This window comes from Equus quagga, chromosome 4 (genome assembly GCF_021613505.1).
Source record: "Equus quagga isolate Etosha38 chromosome 4, UCLA_HA_Equagga_1.0, whole genome shotgun sequence".
Classification (NCBI taxonomy): domain Eukaryota; kingdom Metazoa; phylum Chordata; class Mammalia; order Perissodactyla; family Equidae; genus Equus; species Equus quagga.
Genome location: NC_060270.1, coordinates 2888244 through 2911441, shown reverse-complemented (window position 1 = coordinate 2911441; position 23198 = coordinate 2888244). Strand labels below are relative to the sequence as shown.

General features: G+C 43.0%; 1 protein-coding gene across 1 annotated transcript in view; it reads right to left on the bottom strand.

The window, feature by feature from the left end:
- Positions 1 to 153: 153 nt before the first annotated feature.
- Positions 154 to 23198, bottom strand: part of EPHA6 (EPH receptor A6) — a 721750-nt gene continuing 698705 nt past the window's right edge. Inside the window, exons 15-17 of the mRNA XM_046658947.1 lie at positions 12434 to 12627; positions 1270 to 1419; positions 154 to 268 (exon numbers count right to left, since the gene is read on the bottom strand). Of these exons, the coding sequence (XP_046514903.1) occupies positions 154 to 268; positions 1270 to 1419; positions 12434 to 12627 (459 nt within the window). The remainder of the gene's footprint in view (positions 269 to 1269; positions 1420 to 12433; positions 12628 to 23198) is intronic.

Sequence of the window (23198 nt, the reverse complement as noted above, 5' to 3'; positions counted from 1 at the left end):
TTTTAAAAGCCGGGTTGGAAGCATAAACAAAAGGTGCGCTCGTAGTCTGAACAGGAGACTGCGGTTTGTGAAGCGATGTTCGGAGAATCAGCAGAGAGGGTATCTTTCGTTTTAGAAATGCTGAGGCACGAAACGCAGGTGCTTGCAGTAGTTTCATACGTGAAACCCCTTCTCCTGTATGTGCGTCATGTGTAAACGCAAAGTCTGTATGCTGCTGACTATTCGTCTCTGGTGTCCAATGAGGATGACTCCGATTCTTCTGACGTCCCTGAGAGACAGAGAGAATGTGGCGTTTAGATCCGGTAAGGATGAGAGAGGAGAAACGAACGTTTAGATGTGGTAAATAGGCACCATGTCAGATTTGCTCTAGGAATTTGCCAAAAATTGGATAGCTGGTAAAATGAGAGTTTAAGCAGAGACATAAATGAACGTCAAGAGTCTGTTACTTTTTTCTTCTTCCTGGTGCCAGAAAATACATCAAATTAACTTCGAATTTAAGGGTACAAGGAAAAATTTCAAATTCAGGTACCTATGTATGTTTAGACACTTCACAGACCTAAAGGTTATATAATTTAGGTGATTATATAAATTTTCAACAGTGTGGGCAAAACGGTCAGTATGTAGGGTAGAGCTATAATGTGGACTCCATTTGAGTTCTCATGGTCTTTCAATAATCTGAAAAAGAACGCCATTGTATTATGTTGAACCACATGCAATTGCCACTACCATTTTAAAACAATGGGAATTTCATATGGCTTAACCTACTAGTGTTATTCCCTAGTCTTTTAAGCACATCTTGAGCATTTTTATTGCAGGCAGCAAAGGAAAATCTTTGAGACAGTGAACAAATGCCCGACCATTATAACAGAGAGAGGGAGCTCTGAAATGAGAGGATTACAGTTACTACATTGCTGAAGATAACAGGAATTGATTATACAAGATAGTAAATGTGCATCATAAATAATATGCTCAGGTAAAACTATGTTGACGTAAAGTCTATGAGGTGAACAAGAGTGGGATGCATTTTGGAAAGCATGTTTTTTAAAAAATAGCTATTTGAATTAAACATATTCCTTCAAAGAATAGAAGTTAAAGGTGTTATGTCCAATTTTCACTAGAACGATAGTCAGAAATGGTGAGGAAAGACGTCGAAATGCCAAAGTAGCCTTAGGAAAAATAGTTTAACTATGGGATTCTTGACATAGTATTTGAATTTATAGTCTCCTGAGTGGAGCATCTAAAGACAGTAATAACCCTAGCACCACTTACTCGATGCTCATTCTTGAAATCAGGTCAAAAGTGGTAAAGCCTGCGGCCATGAAGTTATTCTTATATTGCCCCATTTTTATAGAATCCAGCCAGTCACCGACTGTGACAAACAAAGGATATTCGGGAACTTCACCAGGGGACTCTGGCATTCTGCAAGGAAAAAAACCATGGAGATCACTTAAAAGCTGGATAAAGCAAAAAATCCCCCACTTTCTTTTTTCCTTTTACAATATTCTTACATCTGATGTTTACATCCTTCATTTAAAAAAATCTGTAATTTTCCATCATATTCAAATCAGCCACTTTTATCTGGTGAGTTTTACTTGTCGGTTTCTTTTGTCTTTTTCTGCTTTTTGTCACTACTGGATCTTATCCTTGATATGTCTTGACAAAGCCCGCTTCTTGCTGACTTCTCTTTACTCTTTTCTCTTGCGTAAAATTGTGTTTTCACACCTGAGGAAAAGCCCCCACCTTATGGCAGGCAGTTCACTCCAGCAGTTTCTCACCTGCAACCAAGCCAGCGCCCTTTTCCCGTTGTCACAGTCACATTCGCTATGCTAGTGCCTTCTCGTTTTTATGGAGAATTCATTGATCGAGACTCCGTTTATTTGTTCTCAAACATTCAACAAGAATTTATTATTTATTATGAAGGAATTTCTGCTGTCATAGAGCTCAAGTGCATGAATAAGATTTACACACATCCTAGCAGAGGGCAATACAGCCCGAAGCACAGACATTAATAAGGCACAAAACAAGGCCAAATCCACAAGAAGAAGGAGTCCAGCACCAACGAGTCTGAGAGCAAGTGATACGGAAATCTCTATTTGTGTTCCTAAGATCTGAGGCAAAGGACATTTCAGTTGGGGATATTTTTGTAGTTTTAATATAAAAATAATAAAAAGGTATTACTTTGGAAAGGCTAGTGGATGTGTGTGTATACATACATACCTATGTATACACAAAATAGTTTTATATAAACTAAAGTCAGAGAGAATAAAAATGGAATTAACCTTAGAAATTATAGTAAAAACACCTCAGAATTGTGTATTTAAGCCTTTCTGGCAACTAATGATATTATTCTCCTTACAGATAGACATGAAAATTAATGTTAATAATATTTTCTCTGGTTGTAAAAAGTACTTGGCAGTAAAAGTGCATCTCTAGTAACAAGCGTGTCATTAGCCCTCTGGGATGATAAATATATCATTTGAAAAATTATTAGGTCTAGGGTTCATGTTAAATAGTAAAGCAGTAACTGTCTTTTTATATGTTTGATGTTTGAGCTAAATCAGTATTTTCTAGGTAATGAAAAGCTTCCCCATTAGACATGAACAACTGAATTATTTTTATTAGAATATTGAAGGTTAATCCAACTTTCATTTACTTTGTTTTTAATTTTTAAAGAGTTAAAGAATTCAAAGAGACTTAACTAGCCATAGATTTTAACATTCATATTTGGAATATTTCATCATAATATTCTTACCATTCACATTTGAACCATTTCAGCTTTAACCAGAAACTGATAGTATATGAGCACATCTGATTAAACCACGTGAAATAAGCATTTCTCCACCATGAAGCAGAGTGGGATATGCACGCTATATAACCCTGGTAATGTTCTGTTAAAAACACATGGGAGTGGGAGCTAGGTTGTAAGGTCAGTGCATAGGTAAAAATTGAAAACCTCTAACAATTGAAATTACCCTTAAAAATCCTTTAAGTTACACCTAATCACCAGGACCTGGGTCTTTAGGAGCACACAAGCCAGAGACGTTATGCATGGCCATACAGGCTATACACTGTGCGGTCCCACAGACTTTGAAAGATGCCCCTTGGAACAGTCCAGGGCAGAATCTCTGCTAATAGCCTAGAATTCATTTCTTAGGTTTTTCTTTGATTGCTGCCTTGACTTCCCTTTTTCTAAAGTGGGGTCCAGTTGAAGGTGGGGATGGGGGTGTCGAGAGATGATGGGGAAACCCAGGGGTTTTTGCTCTTTACATATAATTGGAATTTGAATAAACTAAATGCTTGTATCTTGTGGCTCCACTGTTGTGCATACTGAGTCTGGTTACCCTTAACAGTGACAAGGGTCCCTTTACCACTTCTCAATTCTGTTCCCATCCTTCCTATTTGGAGGCTGTGAAGCCACATTCTCTCCTCCTGTGTTACAAATTGCAATGCTATTTGATTGTGGGCTGTTTCATTCTAATTGATATCAGAATAATTTATGATTTGACCCTAAACAAAGATTAGTCATATCATAGCATCTAACAATAAATACTTTAATTGTTGCTATATTTCTTTGTTTCCTAGAAGTGTTTATATTAATCAGTATTATCAAAAAAATAAAAATTCATATGTAAATACAAAATAATAAAGGTCTCCATGGCAAACAGAGTTAAACAGGGTTTTTAATTGTGGCATTTCTCAGAGTCTTCACAATTCTAATGGGCAGTGTGAGTATATAAGAGGATTGAGAATGGCCTCTACGTCATCTTCCTAAATTATCTGCCCAGTTTCTATGGAAGGCACGTTAAGGAAAAGCTGCCGTAGGAAGTGCGCTAAGTCTAAATATCAAAATGACCTGGGTACCCTTATTGCTTATCAACATAAATAAAACCATACATGTTAGAAAACTGAATGTCCTATTTTAAAACAGTGTGGCTTTTCTATCTTTTAGTTACTTGTAAAAGAAGTTTGTTGAAACTGAACAAAATTAAAAGAATGTACTTGGTAACTTCCCTCCGTGCCCCTCTGCCACTCTTGAAGCAGATACAGTCAGGCCACTCCCACCTCTCTCTCCTGAGATAACGCTGGAATAACTCTGGAGCTTTCACAATTTCCTATAATTGGTGAGTGGAAATGTAATGTGCTAATTTTCTGTCCTTAGTATAGAAAGGTCATGGAAGGGCATTCTGTATAGTAAATGACTTAAATGGCCGATTTCTCTGTTGAAAAGCATCCACTGTTTGCTCCCAGAATGTTTCAATACCGCAACTCCCTTTCCCTCCGCGCATCTTTAGTGACCTAGTTACTCTTTGGCCGTTCTACTGCTGCCCTGGCAGTTGATTTAGAAAGGTCAGGGTCCCCTCATTGTTCACAGCCACTGTGCAATAACTTTTCTTTCACCACATCTTATAACGAAGCTGAAAAATGCTGCTATTCTCTGCCTGAGGGCTGAGTACCATCACCCTCACATGAATTCTCTGGAATATCATCTAATAAACAATAAATGCCCTTTCTTATCAACCATGTACAATGATAAATTCAGCCTGCTATTTGCTGAGCACATAGAAATTTCTGCTATTTGGTGATGAGTGGGAGCTGCCCACGTGAGAAACGTCTTTGCAGCAAGACCTGCAGCTCACACGAGACAAAGCCCATATTGTAGAACGGAAGACTGTGGGTCAGCTGGTGTCCTCGGAACAATGTGGAGGGGACAGAACTGTGGCTCCAGTAGGAATCATGGTCAGTTGAGATCAGAGAAGGGCTGGAGTCTAGCCAGAAGACAAAATGATCCAGTCTCCAAGGCAATGAATGCACACATCCAAATACGAAAAAATGCACAGCACTGATGGGTTATTCTAACGAGCCTTCGGAGTTCTCAGTAGAACTAGTTTTAATTTAGAAAGTTCTTAGATAGGTTGTCAACAGGGATCAAAACTGCCGTTAAAGAGCAAGAAGGTTTTTATCCTTAAAAGTTTTCCATGTTTAATATTTATCATGTAAATATACTAGTAATAGATCTATTAAAAATGATCAGAGAAAGGTTAGAATTTGAGAAACACTAGTGCAGGTAAGATCATGTTTTAATATGAACCCTGACATGTTTGAAGCTCTTCTCCTCTTACTATCTACTCATGCTTTTACCCCAGCTCTTACATTATATATGGTCAGCGGGACTGCACAGATAGTGTCCGTTCTATTTCATATTGCCCTTATTTTACATATTTATGAATATTTTCCACGTTTCAACAGTCTTCATAACTACTATTCAATTGCGTGTATAATATTCTATATCTTGATGCTTAATAACTTGTTAATCTCCTGAAGTTAGACTCTTAGATTGCTAATAACATTCTTTTATTGTAGAAGATTATGCAGTCTTACAGCATGTATCTTTTTGCTCCAGTTGAATTACTTCCTTGGGAAAAATCCATAAGACAGAATTTTCTTCTTTTAAAGAGTAAGTTAAAACTCCCTGATGGCAGGAACCATATCTCACATATCTTTCTATTTTCTGTACGCCTTAGCACAATGCTGAAAGCATTACAGGAACTCTTTAAATAAGTGATGATTTAGACGTGAATATTCTTTACAGAAAAGTCTAGTCTATGACCTAATGGCTGATTCATGATGAATAATCTATTTTCATTTAATTCCATTAAATGGAAGAGCAAGTGCCTGCTGATGTAATGGTCAATCAATCTATCAATGAATGTGCTGTTTACTTAACTTACTCCTTGTATTGTGAAAACGCCTTCTTCTCTCTGTCTTTAAAGGTTTCAGCATGGAGAAAGAGGCAGTTATGGAGGAGTGGGGGAGCATGGGGCTAGAGGACCCAGGAGCACGACAGCAGCACTCGCCTTAGTCATAGTCACTGCTTGTACAGGAGTTTCTCCTCACATGACCCAGGGACTCCACATCACACTAGTTAAGCCATAAAATAATCTCCTAATACACACACTACCTATCTAAACTTTGAAGGAAGAATTTATTTAATCAGATAAAAAAGAAAACATTGCCCCTCCTACAATTAGGCCTAATGGTCAACTTGAACACAAATTTAATTAAAGTATTTTGATATTCTTTTAAAATTTTAAAGTGTAATTTTACTCAAAATGTTATAAAATCCAAAATGCATAGAACTATCCTATGTATCTTGTGACCGTTTCATGCTTGTGGGCAGTAACAGTCTGATTCTCCACAGGGTTGAATAGGGAGCATGAATTATTTTTTGTCAGCCTTTTATTTTCAGTAAGTCTCCAGGTGCTTTATTGATATGATTATTTAATTCTCATAATAAGGCTGACAACTGGTAGGAAGTAGGCAGGCATAAAACTCAAAGCAAATTTTAGAATTATAGATGTGACAACATCAGGAGGGATAGAAGCAGAGGAGGAATAATCCTGTTTTAAAGTCTCCCACAATTGCGAGCCCCCAGCACAGGGTCCCTACAGCCAGACTAATGGATCAGTGAACCTCAAGGAGAGCCTGTTTTTGTGAGGAAATAATGCAGGGACAGAAATAGATTTCATGTCACATGCCAACTACGATTCACTGGGAGTGGCTGTCACATGTCTTGAAAGGGAGACGGAGGCAGCAGTGGGCTCAGTGGGAGAGTGTGATGGTTAGTGACATCTGCCACAACAAGGAGAAGCAGCAGAGCACGTATTTGCCAACACTGGAAAAATCCAGTCTACAAAGATGCCTGAGGATGTGATTCTGGAAGGACGTTGCTGCCATATTTCCCCATATCTCCGTTTTGTTGTAGTTGCTACTTTCTTTTCCCAAGCACTGTTCTTCAAGGGGCGAGCACTGTAGAGGATGTTGGGCAGACGTACGGACTATGTGTTTGCTACTTACTCCCAGGGATGAGGACGCATCTCCACCTCCTTGTCTGTGCTTAGTGGAACATAAAATCACAGGCTGTGCCCCACTTCAAATTCTTTTTTGGATCTTAATATACCCCAGCTGTGAAGTCTGATTAGTCCAGAGAAAATCTATCTCGAAATGTAAACATGTACCGTCTTCTCCTATAATCATATTTCTGAAACAGTGCCGTACTGGGAAAAATCTTGCCCTTTGTGTGATTGTGTACTGTGTAGTGGAAAGAACAAGGGCTTTGCAGCCAGTGAACTTCGCTCCAATGCCTGGTCTTCTAATTACCTGCTGGGTGCCCAGGAGACATCAGCCTCTGTGATTCTCCATATCCTTGTCTGAGGGGTGGAGATAAAGGACCTCAAAGACAAATTTGCCTGCTACAACAATGGGTACATGGTAGGCTCTCTACAAATGGCAGGAATAGTTCCTGTTGGTACTGTACACCAGAATTTGAGTCAGCATCAGTATTGGTATTAACATTAGCATTAGCATTATCTTGTACCAACAGTTCACATGAATTGAATTTAGATTTCCTAAAGGTAGAAGTTTCACACTTCCTGATTAATATTTAATATTCTGTCTTCCTTCCACAAAGCTTTGCTAATCTCTCAATTACAATGCTGGTTTTGGCCAGTCCATTATTTCTCAGTCATGAAAAACATCATTAAGAGTGCTAGTTAGAAAAATCAAACAAAACAATTTGACCGTGACTAGGTCTATGCAGACAAACAACTTAGCATATGCTGATTCTGTGCAGCTCAGGTAGTGGTAAGCAAGAGCTTTTCAAAATGAACGGGAGGATGTTTATCAAACTGTTGAAAGCCACTGCCCTCAGAAGACAGCATCCTAGCTGCTCTACTAACTGAGGAAGCAAGGTGGCACTGTAATGTTCACCCAGTTCTCCAAAGCAGAGGTTCCTAATTACGGGACTGGTTTGAGCTTTTCCCTACCTTCCTGATTCTCCGGTTACTGGAAGCCACGTGCTCGAAAGTTCAACAGTAGGTTTATATGGACTAAGGAACATGGTGGCTCAGTTCCTAAGAGCTAAAGTATTACAAGATCTCCACCTATGGCACAGTGGGCAGCGAGAACACTCCTAAGAGCCTTGGCCTGAGCTGAATGTGATTTCCGAGGCAGAAGACTAGCGTGGACTGGTCCATCTGGTCAACTGCTGCCCATCCCCGGATGCCACCTTTTAGCTGATGTTGTCAAGAAGCCCATAATCTGTAAAACTCTTTGTCAGTGACATGCTGGGCACCTGGAGCAGGGACTGGAGGAGAGTGTTATTTTCCAGTATGCTGCAGCGCTGTCCCAAAGGGAACTGGCCAGCTGACTTCAACCTAGTGCACTTGGTCGGCCTCAGTGTCTGAGGAAACAGGGGTCGGGTTGAGGCAGCTGGAGAAGGAATATGTGGGACAGTGTAGGTGGGGTGGGGAAGGGAGGGCTGGGTGAAGGGACACCCATGCAGTCATCAGTCCGCTTTGTGCTGCTGAACTACCCGACCCCAGATGTCACCCTGCGCTCCACGGGAGAAGGCGTGACTTGGGGTTGAGAGTAGCCACAGGATTGATGTGAGGCTCAGGGACAGGGAGCGAGAGTGGCTGAAAGGCCACAGCCAGGCACTGCTCCTGACACGTTCTTCAGGCAGCTGGGGCCTCAGCAGGGCCTTCTCCCCGGGGCCTGTGCCCCAGGGGACAGCTACAGACAATTCTCTGAAAGGAGGTGATAAGGCGTCATTGCAGAACGAAGGAAATTGAAGGTAGTTGGAAACTCACATTTATGAAAGGATGACTGACTGTATTAATAGGTCCCTGTGCAAATTATTTTTTACAACCAATTGGATTTAAGTTGTACTTATAATATCATTTTATATAACAAAACTCATATATCCATCTACTTTCTTGAGGAAGAGAGAGAGCAAGAAGGTTGGGAGCTGCACAGAGCTCTGAGTCCTCCCCGGGAGCGTGTCAGGCACAAGAGGACTAGCCATTCAGTAATGAAAGCCTTCTCTGGCCGACGTGTTTTCTGTTGGTGTTCTGTTTTGTGGAAGGAAAGATTACAGGTGTAAGGTTATGAAATTTCAATATGCTAGTATAAAAAGACTAAGCTCTGGGCTTCACTTCATCCTTCTTTGTAGCCTTAATTTCTTCCCCTCTTACTATGCCAAGAAAAAGGACGAAAGCTTCTCAAGTGAATTCTTGAGAAAAAGCCAATTACAGTGGAATAAAAACCACATGGCCGGGGCCAGCCCGGTGGCCCAGCAGTTAAGTTCACACGTTCTGCTTCAGCGGCCCAGGGTTTGCAGATCCCGGGTGCAGACATGGCACTGCTTGGCAGGCCATGCTGTGGCAGGCATCCCACATATAAAGTAGAGGAAGATGGGCACGGATGTTAGCTCAGGGACAGTCTTCCTCAGAAAAAAAAAAAGGGGCACACATGGCCTAGTGGATGAGAGAGTTTCGTCAGTTCAGCCAGTTGAGGGAGCCTGCCGCTCTGGGGAGAGGAGAGAAAAGGGGAGTTAACAGGAGTTGCTGTGGGTTCTACCCTTGGACCCCTTGACCTGTGTGAGAGGTACCTGGAGGACGGACTGGAATTCTACACCGTGCGTGTTTCCTTCATTCAGCATCATGCTGGGATGGACAGCTGGGCTTTGGGACTTGGGGGTGGAGGGGCAGTGCCACAGTCTTACAAGCATACCACAAACCAGGCATTCTTCAGCTAACATTGCTGGCCTCAGTCTACCATGTCTCTTCTCCCTAAACAGTCTCGGCTCTCTGGAATCAAGGACAGGGTGGGTGGGTGGCACTGGGAGTCAGGGGTGGACAAGGGAACCCACTCAGGCTGCTGTGGAAACAAGAAAGCTGACAAACGTTCAGACACGATACCCTTAGAACCCTGCTTTCTTTTGTTCCTCAAACAAGTACATCGAGGGCAAAAGCAGCAGCACATGTCTTTGTCAGAAACAGGGGAAGCTGGTCAGTCACAAAGAGTTCCACTTGGTCTCCAACGTTAGACTTTAGATGGAATCTCACTGCCGCTCCCTAAGAAACACGGCCGCCTGGGCTGCTGTGTGGCGGTGCTGTCACAGAGCCTACCGCTCCCTGGCCTGCCCACTGGACCAGTGCCCACCCATTAAACCCTGTGAAACCCCACTGAACCTTAAACCTCTGCCTCAGACACGAGCTCTCATCTTGACTTTACCTCTGGATCATTCTCACTTTTTGGTATTTTCTCATCTTAGATCCTCCATCAGTGTTTTCCAAATATGACGAACATTCATAATCTTGAAAAAGCAGGGAAGAAATGGTTTTATCTGCTTTTCTTCAAAGAATAGGCTCTTACCTGCCTGCCTCTACACTCCTAGAAAGTTATAGAGCTCTGCAGACGGGCACTGGCCGAGGTCTGGTACCCCGCACCACAATACGAGGCCCAGATGAGGGGACCTCAGTTTAGAGATGCCAGGGTTCTCTTCCATTAATGCACACCCACTCCACAGTCCACTTCTACTAGCTCTTTCTCCTCACTGTTAGAGCATGCCCGTCTCTTCACCAAAACATATAAAAACAAAACCAAGAAACTTTTTCTCTAACTACTTCCCTTCCCCTTCAGAGACAGGTTTCTTGAAAAAACGAATTAGTGCTTTGTATTGCTCTTCTCTCTGACCTCAGATTCACTCTTCCTCCGTTTCAATCTGTCTTACACAACTTTACTGGAAATGCTCTTGCAATGGCCGCCCGTGAACACCTGAGCACCTGGTTGCTAAACACAGGGACACACTTCACTTCTTCTGCTGGAGCTTCATGGAGCCTGGACATCACTCCGTGGAACTCTCTCCCTTGCTGGCTTCCGTGGTTCTGCTCCTGCCCTGCTGTCCCCATTGCCTGTCTGGCTCTTCCTTCTCAGTATCCTCGGGGTGTCTCCTTCTGTTCATTTTCAGATCTTGGTGTTCCAAAAGGTTGCATTCTTCATGTTCTCCATGGGTCATCTTACCTATGCTGAGAGCTTCAGCTACAACCTGTATGCTGTGGCTCTCCAAACCGACATCTGTAGCCCAGATCTTCTCACCTGAGGTTCAACCTGTCAATACAACTGCCTATTGCACCTCTCCACTTAGATGCCCCACATGTGTCTTCAACTGGCCTGCTCAAAATGGTCTCATTTCTATTCCAAAAATGTGTCCTTCTTCCTCTCTTCCTTAGTAGTAACACCATCAGCCAGCTTGTCTAAGAAACTTGACAAATACCCTTGATTCTTTTCTCTCCTCTTCCTTCCATAGTCAACAATGACCAAGACAAATTTTTCTCCTCAGCTAACAATAAATCCATCTCTTAACCCCTGACCCAAGCTTCTTCCCATTTCATAAGCCAGGCTCTGATCTTTGCTAGTTTGGACTGCTGCAAACATGACTGACTGTCTCCAGTCTTATTCCTGATTCGTACTCTCGATCTAAATCAGCCCTAGGGGGATTTTTCAGAAACGCAAATGTGATCACTCCATTCTCTTGCTTAAAACCCTTCGATGACTGCCCATGCTTTTATGATAAACCCCAAGTGCCTTCCCCTCCCCCTTCCTGCGTTAGGGAAGATGGGGAGAGTAATAGTTTAATCTCTGGCTATTTCATGCTTGGCTTCACTTTAATGAGGCTGCCAATTAGTGATTTAGAGGTGAACTCTTCTGTGCTCTGCTGAGAGCTGAGGCCTGGCCTGAGCAGTCCTTGAAGAGCCCTCAGCCTATTGTCATTAAAACCTGCCCTGACTTGAACCTGTGACCTCAGGTTGAGCATCTGTGTATCCTGTTGGCCATCTTGAGTCAGGAAAGGGATCTTTGGAAATGCTTTGGTTGTTTCTAAGTACAATTTGGCCTAAATAAGGAAATATATTTTCAACTTAGTAATATTTTAAATGTGATATTTTCAGACACAGACGAGAGTGTTTTTTTTTCTCCTCTCCCTCTTCTCATCACTGCCTTTCAGAGACAGGTGAGTAGATCTCCTCAACTCTCCTGACCTTGACGGAATGGCAGACGAGTGCCTTCATTTTCTTGTCTTGTCACCTTTTTCTGGTTTTAGGAGTGGAAAGTAACAACAGCTGCGTGTGATCATATCTGCAGGAAGCATCCTTGGTCCTGGCTGACTCACACACTGCCCCTGCCTGGCCTGCCAGTTCAAATACAGGGACCGAACATGGACTGGATGAGAACCTTAAAGGGCTGCTGACACACAAACTCCAGTTATCAAGGTGGGGAAGGATCAGTAAATAAAGGAGGGATCTATAAATACCGAAGACCCACACGGGAAAAAACAGAAAGAAAGTGATCCAGAAAGATTCAGTGTGGAGAAAAGAAAAGGGGAACCTGTTTTCTTGTGAAAAAAACACGTTTTTTAAAAATGTTAATAAATCATTTTTTCAGCTGATAAAATACAGTTTATAAATAATATTCTAAAAGGTTAACAATTAGACGGTTATCAAGGCAAACCTTCTCCTCTCTACCTGTTAGTCTTGTCTACAGCCTGAAAGAAATCAGGGTTGTCAAGAGGGAAAATCAACATTCTGCATCTTACACCAGGACGTCCTCCACCAGGGTGTGAAGGGCACTGGGACTGCGGATCAGCTTGTCAAGGAAGCTGACGATGTCGGTAAATTTGGGTCTGTGATTTCTCTCCTTCTGCCAGCAATGGAGCATCAGCTGGTGCAGAGATGCCGGACAGCCCATAGGAGCCGGGAGTCTGTAACCTTCTTCAATGGACAGGATGACCTAAATGCAAACATACACAGGTTATTCCCTCACTTTTCGGGATAAGTAATACTCATGCTAAATTATAACTCCTTTTTATACAGGAAGTAGAAGCCAGAGTATGGGAAGCATGGAACTACCTGTGAGCATAAGTGTCCAAACAGGGATAAATACAAAGTTGAGAACAAGAATTGCAAGTATCTCTCTAGCATCTGCTGACCCCTCTGTGAGGAAAATACGTTTCTTAAACATGTGGTATACAGAAGGGAGATTAAGTTCCATCACTATGTCGAGAAACAGTTCTTGTGTGATTTAGCTGAAATGTCTCAAAACCCAGCTAGGGCGTAAGACAGCCAGCCTCAGGTGGACGCATTCAGTGCAGACCACATGCGACAAACGCTTTCAGTAAAACTGTACTTGTGCCAAAGCACGGAATTCCTGAATCAATTTTTATCCTTTACAATAATGTGAGTGTGCATTCTTTTTCCAGCCATCATGCCTTCTTCCTTCTTTATTGCCTATTTAATCCCTCTTACTTATTCAGGCTTTCCCTTAGTCTGACACTGACGTAACTGTGAAGTCCTCTCGTGACTTCCAGGGTCATTTAATCTTTGAAACGCTATCAGTGGCCAGCTTAGGGCCGCAGAGCAGCAGGAGTGTTCAGCCTGAGCATCCTCCGGCCAGCGCTCTCCAAAACCCTCGGTGCTGAGGAGATGTTTTCTGTCCAGCACGGAAGCAGGGGGTCACAGGTGGCTGTCGCGCACTTGAAATGTGGCTGGCAGGACTGAGAAACTGAATTTTTAGTTTTAGTTAATTTTAATTGATTGAAGTTAAATTTTAAACAGCCACATGCGGCAAGTGGCTACCCTGTGGGACGCTAGGGAAAGGAATCTCTATAAGGAGTCAAAGTTAAGAGTAACAAGATGACAGCAAGCACTTTTTTTTAGGCTCAGGACATCACATACAAGATAAGGCAGGATACTCATCTGTTTAATGTATGACTCACCTGGGAATTTCCTGACAATGCGATAAAACTGACCCTGAGTTTATGGAGCTTATTGTTTAATGAGGTATTCAGAGGTATTCATGTCAGCCTTTATTCTCACACCATCTCTGGGAGAAAGACAAAGGAAAGGGTTTATTTTCCTGGTTTTTGAGGTGGGAAAACTGAGGAAGAGACTAATATTTAATTACAGGTACAATTTGACCTAACCCCTGCCCTCCATCAACCACAGAAACATCAAAATGCAGGTGTTAATGTTGTTGACAGAAAAACTCTCTTTATTGTAGCATCGTCTGCATGCTTTCTGTAATTTAAAAAAATACATCTTATTTTAATCTCTTTTTTAACTGACACTTCTTGACATGACTCTGAAATATCCATAATTCATGCAGAGGCAGGGTGTGAAGGGAGCACTAACATGGCTTCCGGAAGCTCTTAGCCATCGCGTTAGCTTCATCAGAGGCAGCACTTTCTCACAGTCCCCTCGCTGGCTCTGCGACCAGAACACTTTAACCTGTCGAGACTCCAGCATTTTCCCCTCATTTTGTATTCCATTACTGAATAGGAACTTTTCTCGTCTGTTTTCTGACTACTTTTGCTACCAACTAGGCTTGGATTTTAAGACATTTTGCAACACATTTTAGTCAATGTGTGTAAAAACGCTTGTAATGCACCGGAACTACTATAAGTAGTTTTCAAGAGCAACCGAGAAGGACTCTAACATCCCGCCCTAGGAGAGCTCACTAGTCAATCTGCCACAGTTACTAATTCTACATGCACAGAATATAGATGACAAGCGAGGTTATTTTCTGAGAAAAAAATTAGCTGCCTTTGTGGAGTATCCCTCATGTGCTAGGTGCTTTGCATATTTTTCTTCATTTACTGCTTAAAATAACCCAATGTGGTAGTTACTATTATCCTCATTCTTAAGTGAGAAAATCTAGACTCAGAGAGGTTATGAAACTTGCCTAAATTCACACAGCATAGGTGGCAGAGCCGGAATTTGAACTTAGTTTCTTTTAGCTTCCAAACTTTCCCTCTGGCCAGCCCCCAGAAATGCTTTTTGGATTTCATGATACAACACCTTCCTCTCCAATTTTATACCATTTACATAATTTTTGGAGTGATTACCATGTTATCTTTTGTCATAGAATCTGATAAATGGACTTCGATATGGTTTATTTTGCTTCAGGAAGATTAGCCCTGAGCTAACATCTGTGCCAATCTTCCTCCACTTTATAGGTGGGTCACTGCCACAGTACAGCTGAGGAATGGTGTAGGTCTGTGCCCAGGATCCGAATCCATGAACTCAGGCTGCTGAAGCAGAGTGCACCAAACTTAACCACTAGGCCACAGGGCCAGCCCCTTCAATGTTTTATTTGGATCCTACGTTTAATATTCTGGGTAAATCAAAAACATATTTACTTCCCAGTTTGCAAAATGTAACCTCTGATTAAATACAGTCATTTCTGAATGCCTCCGAGTCTTGGACACTCTTCTATTGCTGTATCTGTTACATTGTATCGTAATTTTTTCATCTTCCTTTCCCCTAAGGCTATACATACTTGAAAGCAGAAGTTATTTCTCTAGATTTTGCATTCTCATCATTTAGTACAGTGCGCGACACATGAATAAACACTGATGACCTAAAGAAGAGCTATTAGAAGAAATTTTTGGATTTTCCTTGATAGAGGGGCAGATCCTTATGAAGCTTGGAGCCTGAAGGCACCCCAGATGGATTCAAGGCACCACTGTGAACATCTGAAGTCCCCTCTCAAGGAAACACTAATAAAAACTTGGTGCACCAAGCAGCGCTGTCCAAAACGATCTCGTGACCTCACGCTGGTCGCCTGGCTGCAGGGACTTGCTCTTCTCTGAGACTGGACCAAACTCAGCTTCCTGTGGGACTAGTGGCTTCCTCCTCTTGTCCAAGGGGTTGCCGTTTCCTAGTGCCCGAGGTCCTTAGCTGCAGGGGAGCTGACTTTCCCAGTCAACTCCTGTAAACGTGATGCCCAAATCCACACTGCCTGGTGCCAGGCAGGCTGCTTATTTTCTTTTGACAAAGTTGCCCTCATGATCATCCTGTAAGAGGAGAGTGTGACAAGACAGCGTGGCCCCTCGCCTGGAACCTTTAACCACCATGTGTGGAGCACTGTGTTTGGTCTCAGCAGGCCTTTCTGTGGGGACAGGAGAGGATGAGGGCTCTTGACTTTTCTTCTTGTGACCTTGGGCTTTTGAGTTCCCTCAGTTCTTTAACTTGTGACCTTGTGAAACGTGTCTTGAGCCGCCTGGTTCATGACAGGTGTCAAACATGAAGGGTCCTGCTTTATAGGCTAATAGTACTAACAAAAATAACAACAGTGACAATAATAATAACAGCTCACAATTCCTGAGAGCTCGTGGGTACTTCCAGGTGCCAGTTCTAAATGGGTTACATGCATCAAGTCTTTTTTTTTTTTTTTCCCTAGGAAGATTAGCCCTGAGCTAACATCTGCTGCCAATCCTCCTCTTTTTGCTGAGGAAGACTGGCCCTGAGCTAACATCCGTGCCCATCTTCCTCTATTTTATATGTGGGACGCCTACCACAGCATAGCCTGCCAAGCAGTGCTATGTCTGCACCCAGGATCCAAACAGGCAAACCCCGGGCCCCTGAAGCGGAACGTGCGAACTTAACTGTTGCACCACCGAACCAGCACCCAGATCAACTCTTTTAATGGTCAGAATAACCCTACGAGGCAGGTGTTACTGTCATCTCCATTTTATAGACAAGAACTTAAACACAGAGAGGTTTAACTTGCCCAAGATCACACGTCTGAAAAGCCTGCTTCGAAGACAGCCAGAGAGAGATGTAAGCGATATGATTCACAAAAATGGTTAAAAGATGGAGCATCTTTCTAATGGATTTTTTATTTACTCATCCAAACAGATATATACTAAGCACTTTAAATGTACTTTTTTTTTTCCTTTTTCTCCCCCAAAGCCCTCCGGTACATAGTTGTATATTCTTCGTTGTGGGTCCTTCTAGTTGTGGCATGTGGGACGCCACCTCAGCGTGGTCTGATGAGCAGTGCCATGTCCGCGCCGGGATCCGAACCAACAAAACACTGGGCCGCCTGCAGTGGAGTGCACGAACCCAACCACTCGGCCATGGGGCCAGCCCCACTTTAAATGTACTCTTGAGCACACTATGTATAAGGAGAACATAATGAGTAGAAATACCTCTGTCTTTAGGAAATGTACAGGCTGGTGAAGGAGACTGAGGAGTATGAACGTGGTAAGTGCCACCTGGAACAGGGATCATGTGCAAGGAACACCTAACCCAGCCTGGAAGGCTTCTCAGAGGAGGTGAGCTGAATTGTGAAGGATGTGCAGAAGGCTGGGTTGAAGACGAGATATGACCTGATCAGGAAATGAAAGTAGATTCCTGCGGCTAGAATAGAGTCTTCAAAGAGAGGAATGGTGAGATTTGAGGCTGAAAGCTTAAGTAACAATTATATTCCTTGAGATCATGAAGGAATTTGCATGCTACAAACAGACTGTTTGCAAAGGGGAAGAGGATTTTAGTAAGTGAACTGCTCCTCTGGCTGCGATGTGAAGAGTGCATCGGAGGGCGGGCAAGCCAGCAGGAGGCCCACAGTGACCCAGGAGAGAGAGGAGGGCGGCCTCAGGGGAGGCAGTGGCCGTGGAGTACAGAAGGGGACTGGTGGGACAGGAATACAGGACGGGGTGAGATTAGATGTGGCAGCAGAGGGAGGAGACACGAAGACCTTCTGGGTTTTCAACTCAGTCAACTGGTAAAGAGAGAGGACCCAGGAGGAGAAGCAGTTTAGGGGCGGGAGTGATGGTGAGTTCAATTTTCTCTGAGCTTTATGATTTCAGATTCAAGTAACATGTACAACTTTGAGAGCTTATTAAACACCAAGTTCTGGGCTAGGTTTTTCACATAGCTTACTTTATTTAGGTCTCAAAATACCTTATGATGTGAGTATGGTTATACATATTTTATAGGTAAGAAAACTGAAGCTCAAACTGATGAAGAGATTGGGCCAACACCACACAGCTAGCAATTCCTTGAAGAATGGAGGACTATTATCCTCCTGGTAGCCTCTGAATCACGGCGGTGGACGGGAAAACCTGTCCCATCCCTGATCGTTCCCAGAGTTGGATCTTGAGGCCTCTGTCAATGCCCTCACACCCCCCAGCTCTGCCATGACCGCTGCTGCTGCAGCACCAGCTCTGCTTCCTCTCAGATCTCTGGACCCATCACCTGGAGGACACTCCACTTCATCAGGGGTCCCACAGCTGCCTTGGGTTTATTTTGTTCAAAACTTACCCTGATCCTCCTGCGGGATTTCTGTCCTTTGCAAAGGGTACCACTCTTCTTCCAGTGACTCAAGTCAGAGATCAGGGAGTCTTTGGGGCCTCCACCTTCCCTGATGTTTAAAATTAGGTCACGTGGTTCTATCACCTTGCTTTATTTTAAATCTGCTCTTCTTTTTTTTTTTTGAGGAAGATTAGCCCTGAGCTAACATCTGCTGCCAATCCTCCTCTTTTTGCTGAGGAAGACTGGCCCTGAGCTAACATCCGTGCCCATCTTCCTCTACTTTATATGCAGGACACCTACCACAGCATGGCTTGCCAAGTGGTGCCATATTTGCACCCAGGATCCGAACCGGCGAACACTGAGCCACCGAAGCGGAACATGCGAACTTAACTGCTGCACCACCGGGCCGGCCCCTAAATCTGCTCCATTTTAATCCTGTCTTCAAATGATTATTTCTCATTTTGATCATGGCACCAGCCTCCTAACCAGTCTCCTTATCTCCACTTCCCTGCTCCGATCCTTTACCATACTGCACCCACAGCAATCCTGCCGACGTGGACCGGCTCATGTTCCTCTCACGTCGGAAATTCCACCGTGGCTCACCAGGAGCCTGGCCTCAGTCCTCACTCTGGGCCACCGCCCATCTCACCCTTTGCACTGGCCTCTACAGGACACTTGTGGCCTCTCAGCTGGGCGACCTGAGCTCCCCAACAGCAGCAGCTGCTTCTTCTTTCCATGCGTCCCCAGCATCCAGCACAGCGCCTTGTCGAGTCAAAGGCTGGAGCTCGGCTGTCATACATGTGATCTACCAAAGCCGTATTTTGGGGGCAGCTTGAGAAAACCTTTATCTCCATAAACACGTCTTCTGTGAGAAGTTTTGTTTTACTCCTTAGTTAAGGGCTGACAGGGAGCCAGGAGCACGTGGGGTGCTTTGTCTAAAAGACTAACTGAGGTTGTTATTTTAGGATGTGAAATGGTGATAATTAACTGGAGAGAATTCTGTACCAGTTCAGCTTTATGACAGTTGTAGGCTGTCATCCTTTGGAGAAGAGTTATATAAGGTTGTACCCTTATTTAAAAAAGTAAGGAGAAAATTAAAATGAAGTGAAAAATATGAAAATGACTGCAGTGATGATTTCCATGCAGAGATGTAAGGAATTCGATTCTGTCAGAAATTATTCTCTATAACCTGTCCTGCTTCCTTGTCATTGAGCAGCCTAGAATCAACAGTGGGCTCAGCTGGGGCGCACGGCAGACTGTTCTGCTCTTGCTGAATCTGATGAGTTTCCACTTGTGTTGACAGTTCCAGGATCAAAGCAGGCCATGTGCACCTTTCATTAAAACAAGCAGACAAGGAACAGACAGTCCACACGAAGACGCCGAGACATCCCTGAATGGTACCTGAAACAAGGGCTGCTGGGCTGTGCGGGTAAGCACGTTTTACAAGCCTGCTAACTATCTCCAAAAAGGCAGCGCATTGAATTTGGTTATTCCTACTTTCTTTTAAAGGAACGTGTCTTAAAATTTTAGCAAGGACTGAAATGTACATTAATAAATGGAATGTGAAATAATTTTTTTAAATCTTCTCCCTACACATTCCTTATGACTTTGTGGAAAAGCTATAATTTCAGGGAGAAGGGGGCTGGGGAGGCAAAGGGTCCCAGTACACACTTACTTGCTGTGATAACGATTACTTCTACGTATCAGGGTATTTGGATTCATGATACAATAATACTGAAAACACTGGTAATGTATTTTCCTGATAAGCGATAGAAAGGTTGTGTCTACATGGGGGAAAGGAAGGAAAGAAGTGGGATATAAGTTAGTAACATTTCTAATCCTATCCTTGTTTCCTTATTCAATATTTTCAACATCCAGGATTAAAAATTCAGTGAAAGGCAACCAAGACCCCAGCGACATTCAGTGCACATTGAGAAAGAAGGGGACAGAACGGAGAAAGAATAAGAAACAGACAGAAAACACTTTTTCAGAGGCATATTTGTGATTTGTAAATCCTTAGGGCATGGACACCTATGATTTCCTTTTTAACTTTAAGATAAAGAATTTCTTAAAACTCTGCACTTACAACAGCTCTCAAACCTCATGTTTTGGAAGTCACGACAGAATGTCAAGAACCCATGAAAAATGGAGAGTGCTGGTCCTGGCAGGTCACCACCTTTCAGACTGTTGAGGGAGTGGACGGTACACGGAACAATAGGAAGTGTGGGACTGTCACGGGTCACAGATTGCTCTTGACACGATTCATCATTTGGGAAATCTTTACCCTGACAGGAGGCACACCTCCCAAGACTGAGAAGACGAACACCTTCCACATAGCTGAGCTTCAGTGTAAGTTGTCGAGAGAGCCTTAGTGACAGAGCCCGGATTGCATCAAAGTCATAAGCTGTCACCAACAAGTTCTGGGTGGGCAAGTCTCTGTCTCCACATTAATAAAGGAAGAACAGGATTCAGCGCCAGCAGTAGGACCTTTCAGTTCAAAAAGCTGCATTTCTAGAGCTATTGAAATGGAAGGCTCACTCTGCAGGGCCTTTGCTAACATCCCCAGACCTCAAGGCTCCACAACCTCCAGATCCAGATCTGGCCTCTGTTGAAAGGACTGTTTTCCACAGAGCTCTGCCAGCAGGGAGATGAGGATCCAGACACGCCAGAGCGCAGCCCGGGAACCGCGACCGGCAGGAGGGGAACCCAGGTGCTCTTTCCTGCGCCAGTTCCCCTCTAACAAGCTGTGCTGGTTTGGAAATATAAACAGACTCCAAATATACATTTTTGAAACTATTCTTTCCTTAAGAAGCCAATGTTCTTAAAACTCAGAGCCATTTTCCCAAGCACTCTTAGGGAAAAAACCAAATGTTTCTTCGCTGGTGCATCATTTTGATTTTAGAAAGATACTAGGCAACGTTCAATAATATATTTCCTGGGCCCACTAAAAGAATCTAAACGTTACGGGAAAACAGTTCATGGATACAAAAGAAAAGGGGATTTTAAAATGCCCTCTTTGTAAATGCTCCAAAGAGAACAAAAGATGGAATAAAAATTATAAGAGCTAAGGATTACAAACATATTTCTTCCAAACAGAACTTGAAGGTATGATTAATTTTTCATGAAAACGATGTTGGCATGTATACATTTTCTAGCTTTGTGGTCATTTAGTGAAAACACTTCCCTTGAAAATTATGCTGTGGTTAGCATATTGGTTCCTGGTTTCCTCTACTTGGAACTTCATGATCTGAATTATTTACAGTGGTGAGGGATTGCATCCCATAATACCCTCTATTACTCTTGCCTCTGTGCTGACATGCATCACACTAGTGTAATTAGTATGCATTTAATTAAAATGCTGCTATTGCTTATGTACCAACAGTAGGAATTACTGAAAAAATGAGAAAAGGAAGGCCATTTTGAAAATTGCTTTCGTAGAATATATATTCAAATAGATGCAAAAATTCCCTCTGTAATATAGAAGGTTGAAATCATGGGAATGGGCCTTTAGCAATTTACTGTATCTTACACAGATCATTACGCAAGGACCATTACATAATAAAGTGGAGTTTGGAAAATCTAATCAGAGACAAAAATTGGAAATGACTGGACTCTCTGAGTCATAAAATCATACTGCATTTCTAGGTAAGTGGATTCTACACATCCACCATTCTTGGCTGAAGTACTGACCTATAATTGAGAAAGGTTATAGAATTATCAGGACAAACAAGCATATGGGAAAAAGTTATTTTTTTCCTTTTTAAATTTTCAAAAAGATCAATTCAGACCAGGTCAAAAGGTTGTTTCCAACCACGTCACCTATAAAAAGAAAATCTTAAATATAAAGTTTAATTTTTTTCCTTAGGTAAGCTTCAGAAAGCAATAAAAAGCAAAACCCATTATTATATAAAAGATTTTGAAAAGTAAAGAGGAAAAAAAACCCCAAACCCTGAGGCAGCGCCCTGCGTGCGGCCCTGAAGGCCAGAAGGGATGTCCCCCAGTGCTGCTTCTCCAGGAAACCGGACCAGCTCTGCAGCTCGGGCCTAAATGAGACCATACCCGGAGGCCTCTGGCTTTCAAACTGCCTCAAGAAGAACAGATTTTGTTTTTCACTTTTAAAAAAGCCAGTATCATGTCAGGGAAAAACAAAACAGAACAGAACCCGAGACTCCAGCCTTGCATTCGGGTCATTAGCTGGCGCCCCGTGCCCTCCCGCTCACGCCGCGCTCGGGTTTTCCCCACTCGGCTCTGTAACGTCGCCTCTGCTCCTGCTCCGCGCCCGTCTCCTCTGTCAGCACGCCTCGCTGAGCAAGCGCTGCAGGGCAGGCAGTGCCCCGCGTCATCGCCGGAGCCTGGGCCGCGCCCAGCATCACCATGTGCTCCCTTCAGCAATTATTTTGAACTTGTATGAAAATAACATAAAACATAATCCTGCAATACCTGGGGAAAAAAAATGCTGGAAAGCAACAAGGAGCTGACACCTTCAGTGTGCCTGTGGTGTGTTTCTGGTGATATGCTAACAATTACAATTTGATTTTAAGCTACTGCCCTTAATACTTTTAATAAATACAATAAATATGGTACATTTTATAAATTTTTAATATCAAGACACAAAATACTGCAGAAAAGACTGATGGTTCCAAACAGCAGTGAGTGAGTCTACATTCTTTTGCTAACAGCCACCAATGGGAACACCTCTCTGTGACAGAGTGCGACATCATTAAGATGCTTTGATCTCGTTGTGTAGAGCTTTTGCGGTTTGGAGACCCCCTTTGAAAATCAGACTCATACAGTACGGCCGGGGGGTACAAGTGTGCACTTGGGAGGAGCAGGGGCCTTAAATGTCAGGTCCTCCCTTAACCAGCTAAGTAACCTTGGGAAAATTACCTAAACTTTCTAGGCCTCAGTTCTCTTACTTAGAAATGGGAGCAACAATAGTGTCTACCTTAGAGAATTATTTTGAAGATTAGATGAGCTAATAATCTAAAATACTTAGCTCATGAGCTCAAAGGGTGCAAACTATGATTGTTTGCATTAAGTAACTAAACCAAGTGCTTTACATACATCCTTTCTAATTCTTTCAAATCCTGCAGTTATTTTGAACCTCATTATAGACAGTTTCTCAGAAGCTTAACCCACTTACCTGAGATTACATGGTCAGTGAGTTGCAGATTAGGGATTTGAACCCAGGTCTTTCTGTCTCTAAAGCAGTGGCTCTTAACTGGGCATGATTTTTTGCACCCCATCTCTGACTGGGCGATATCT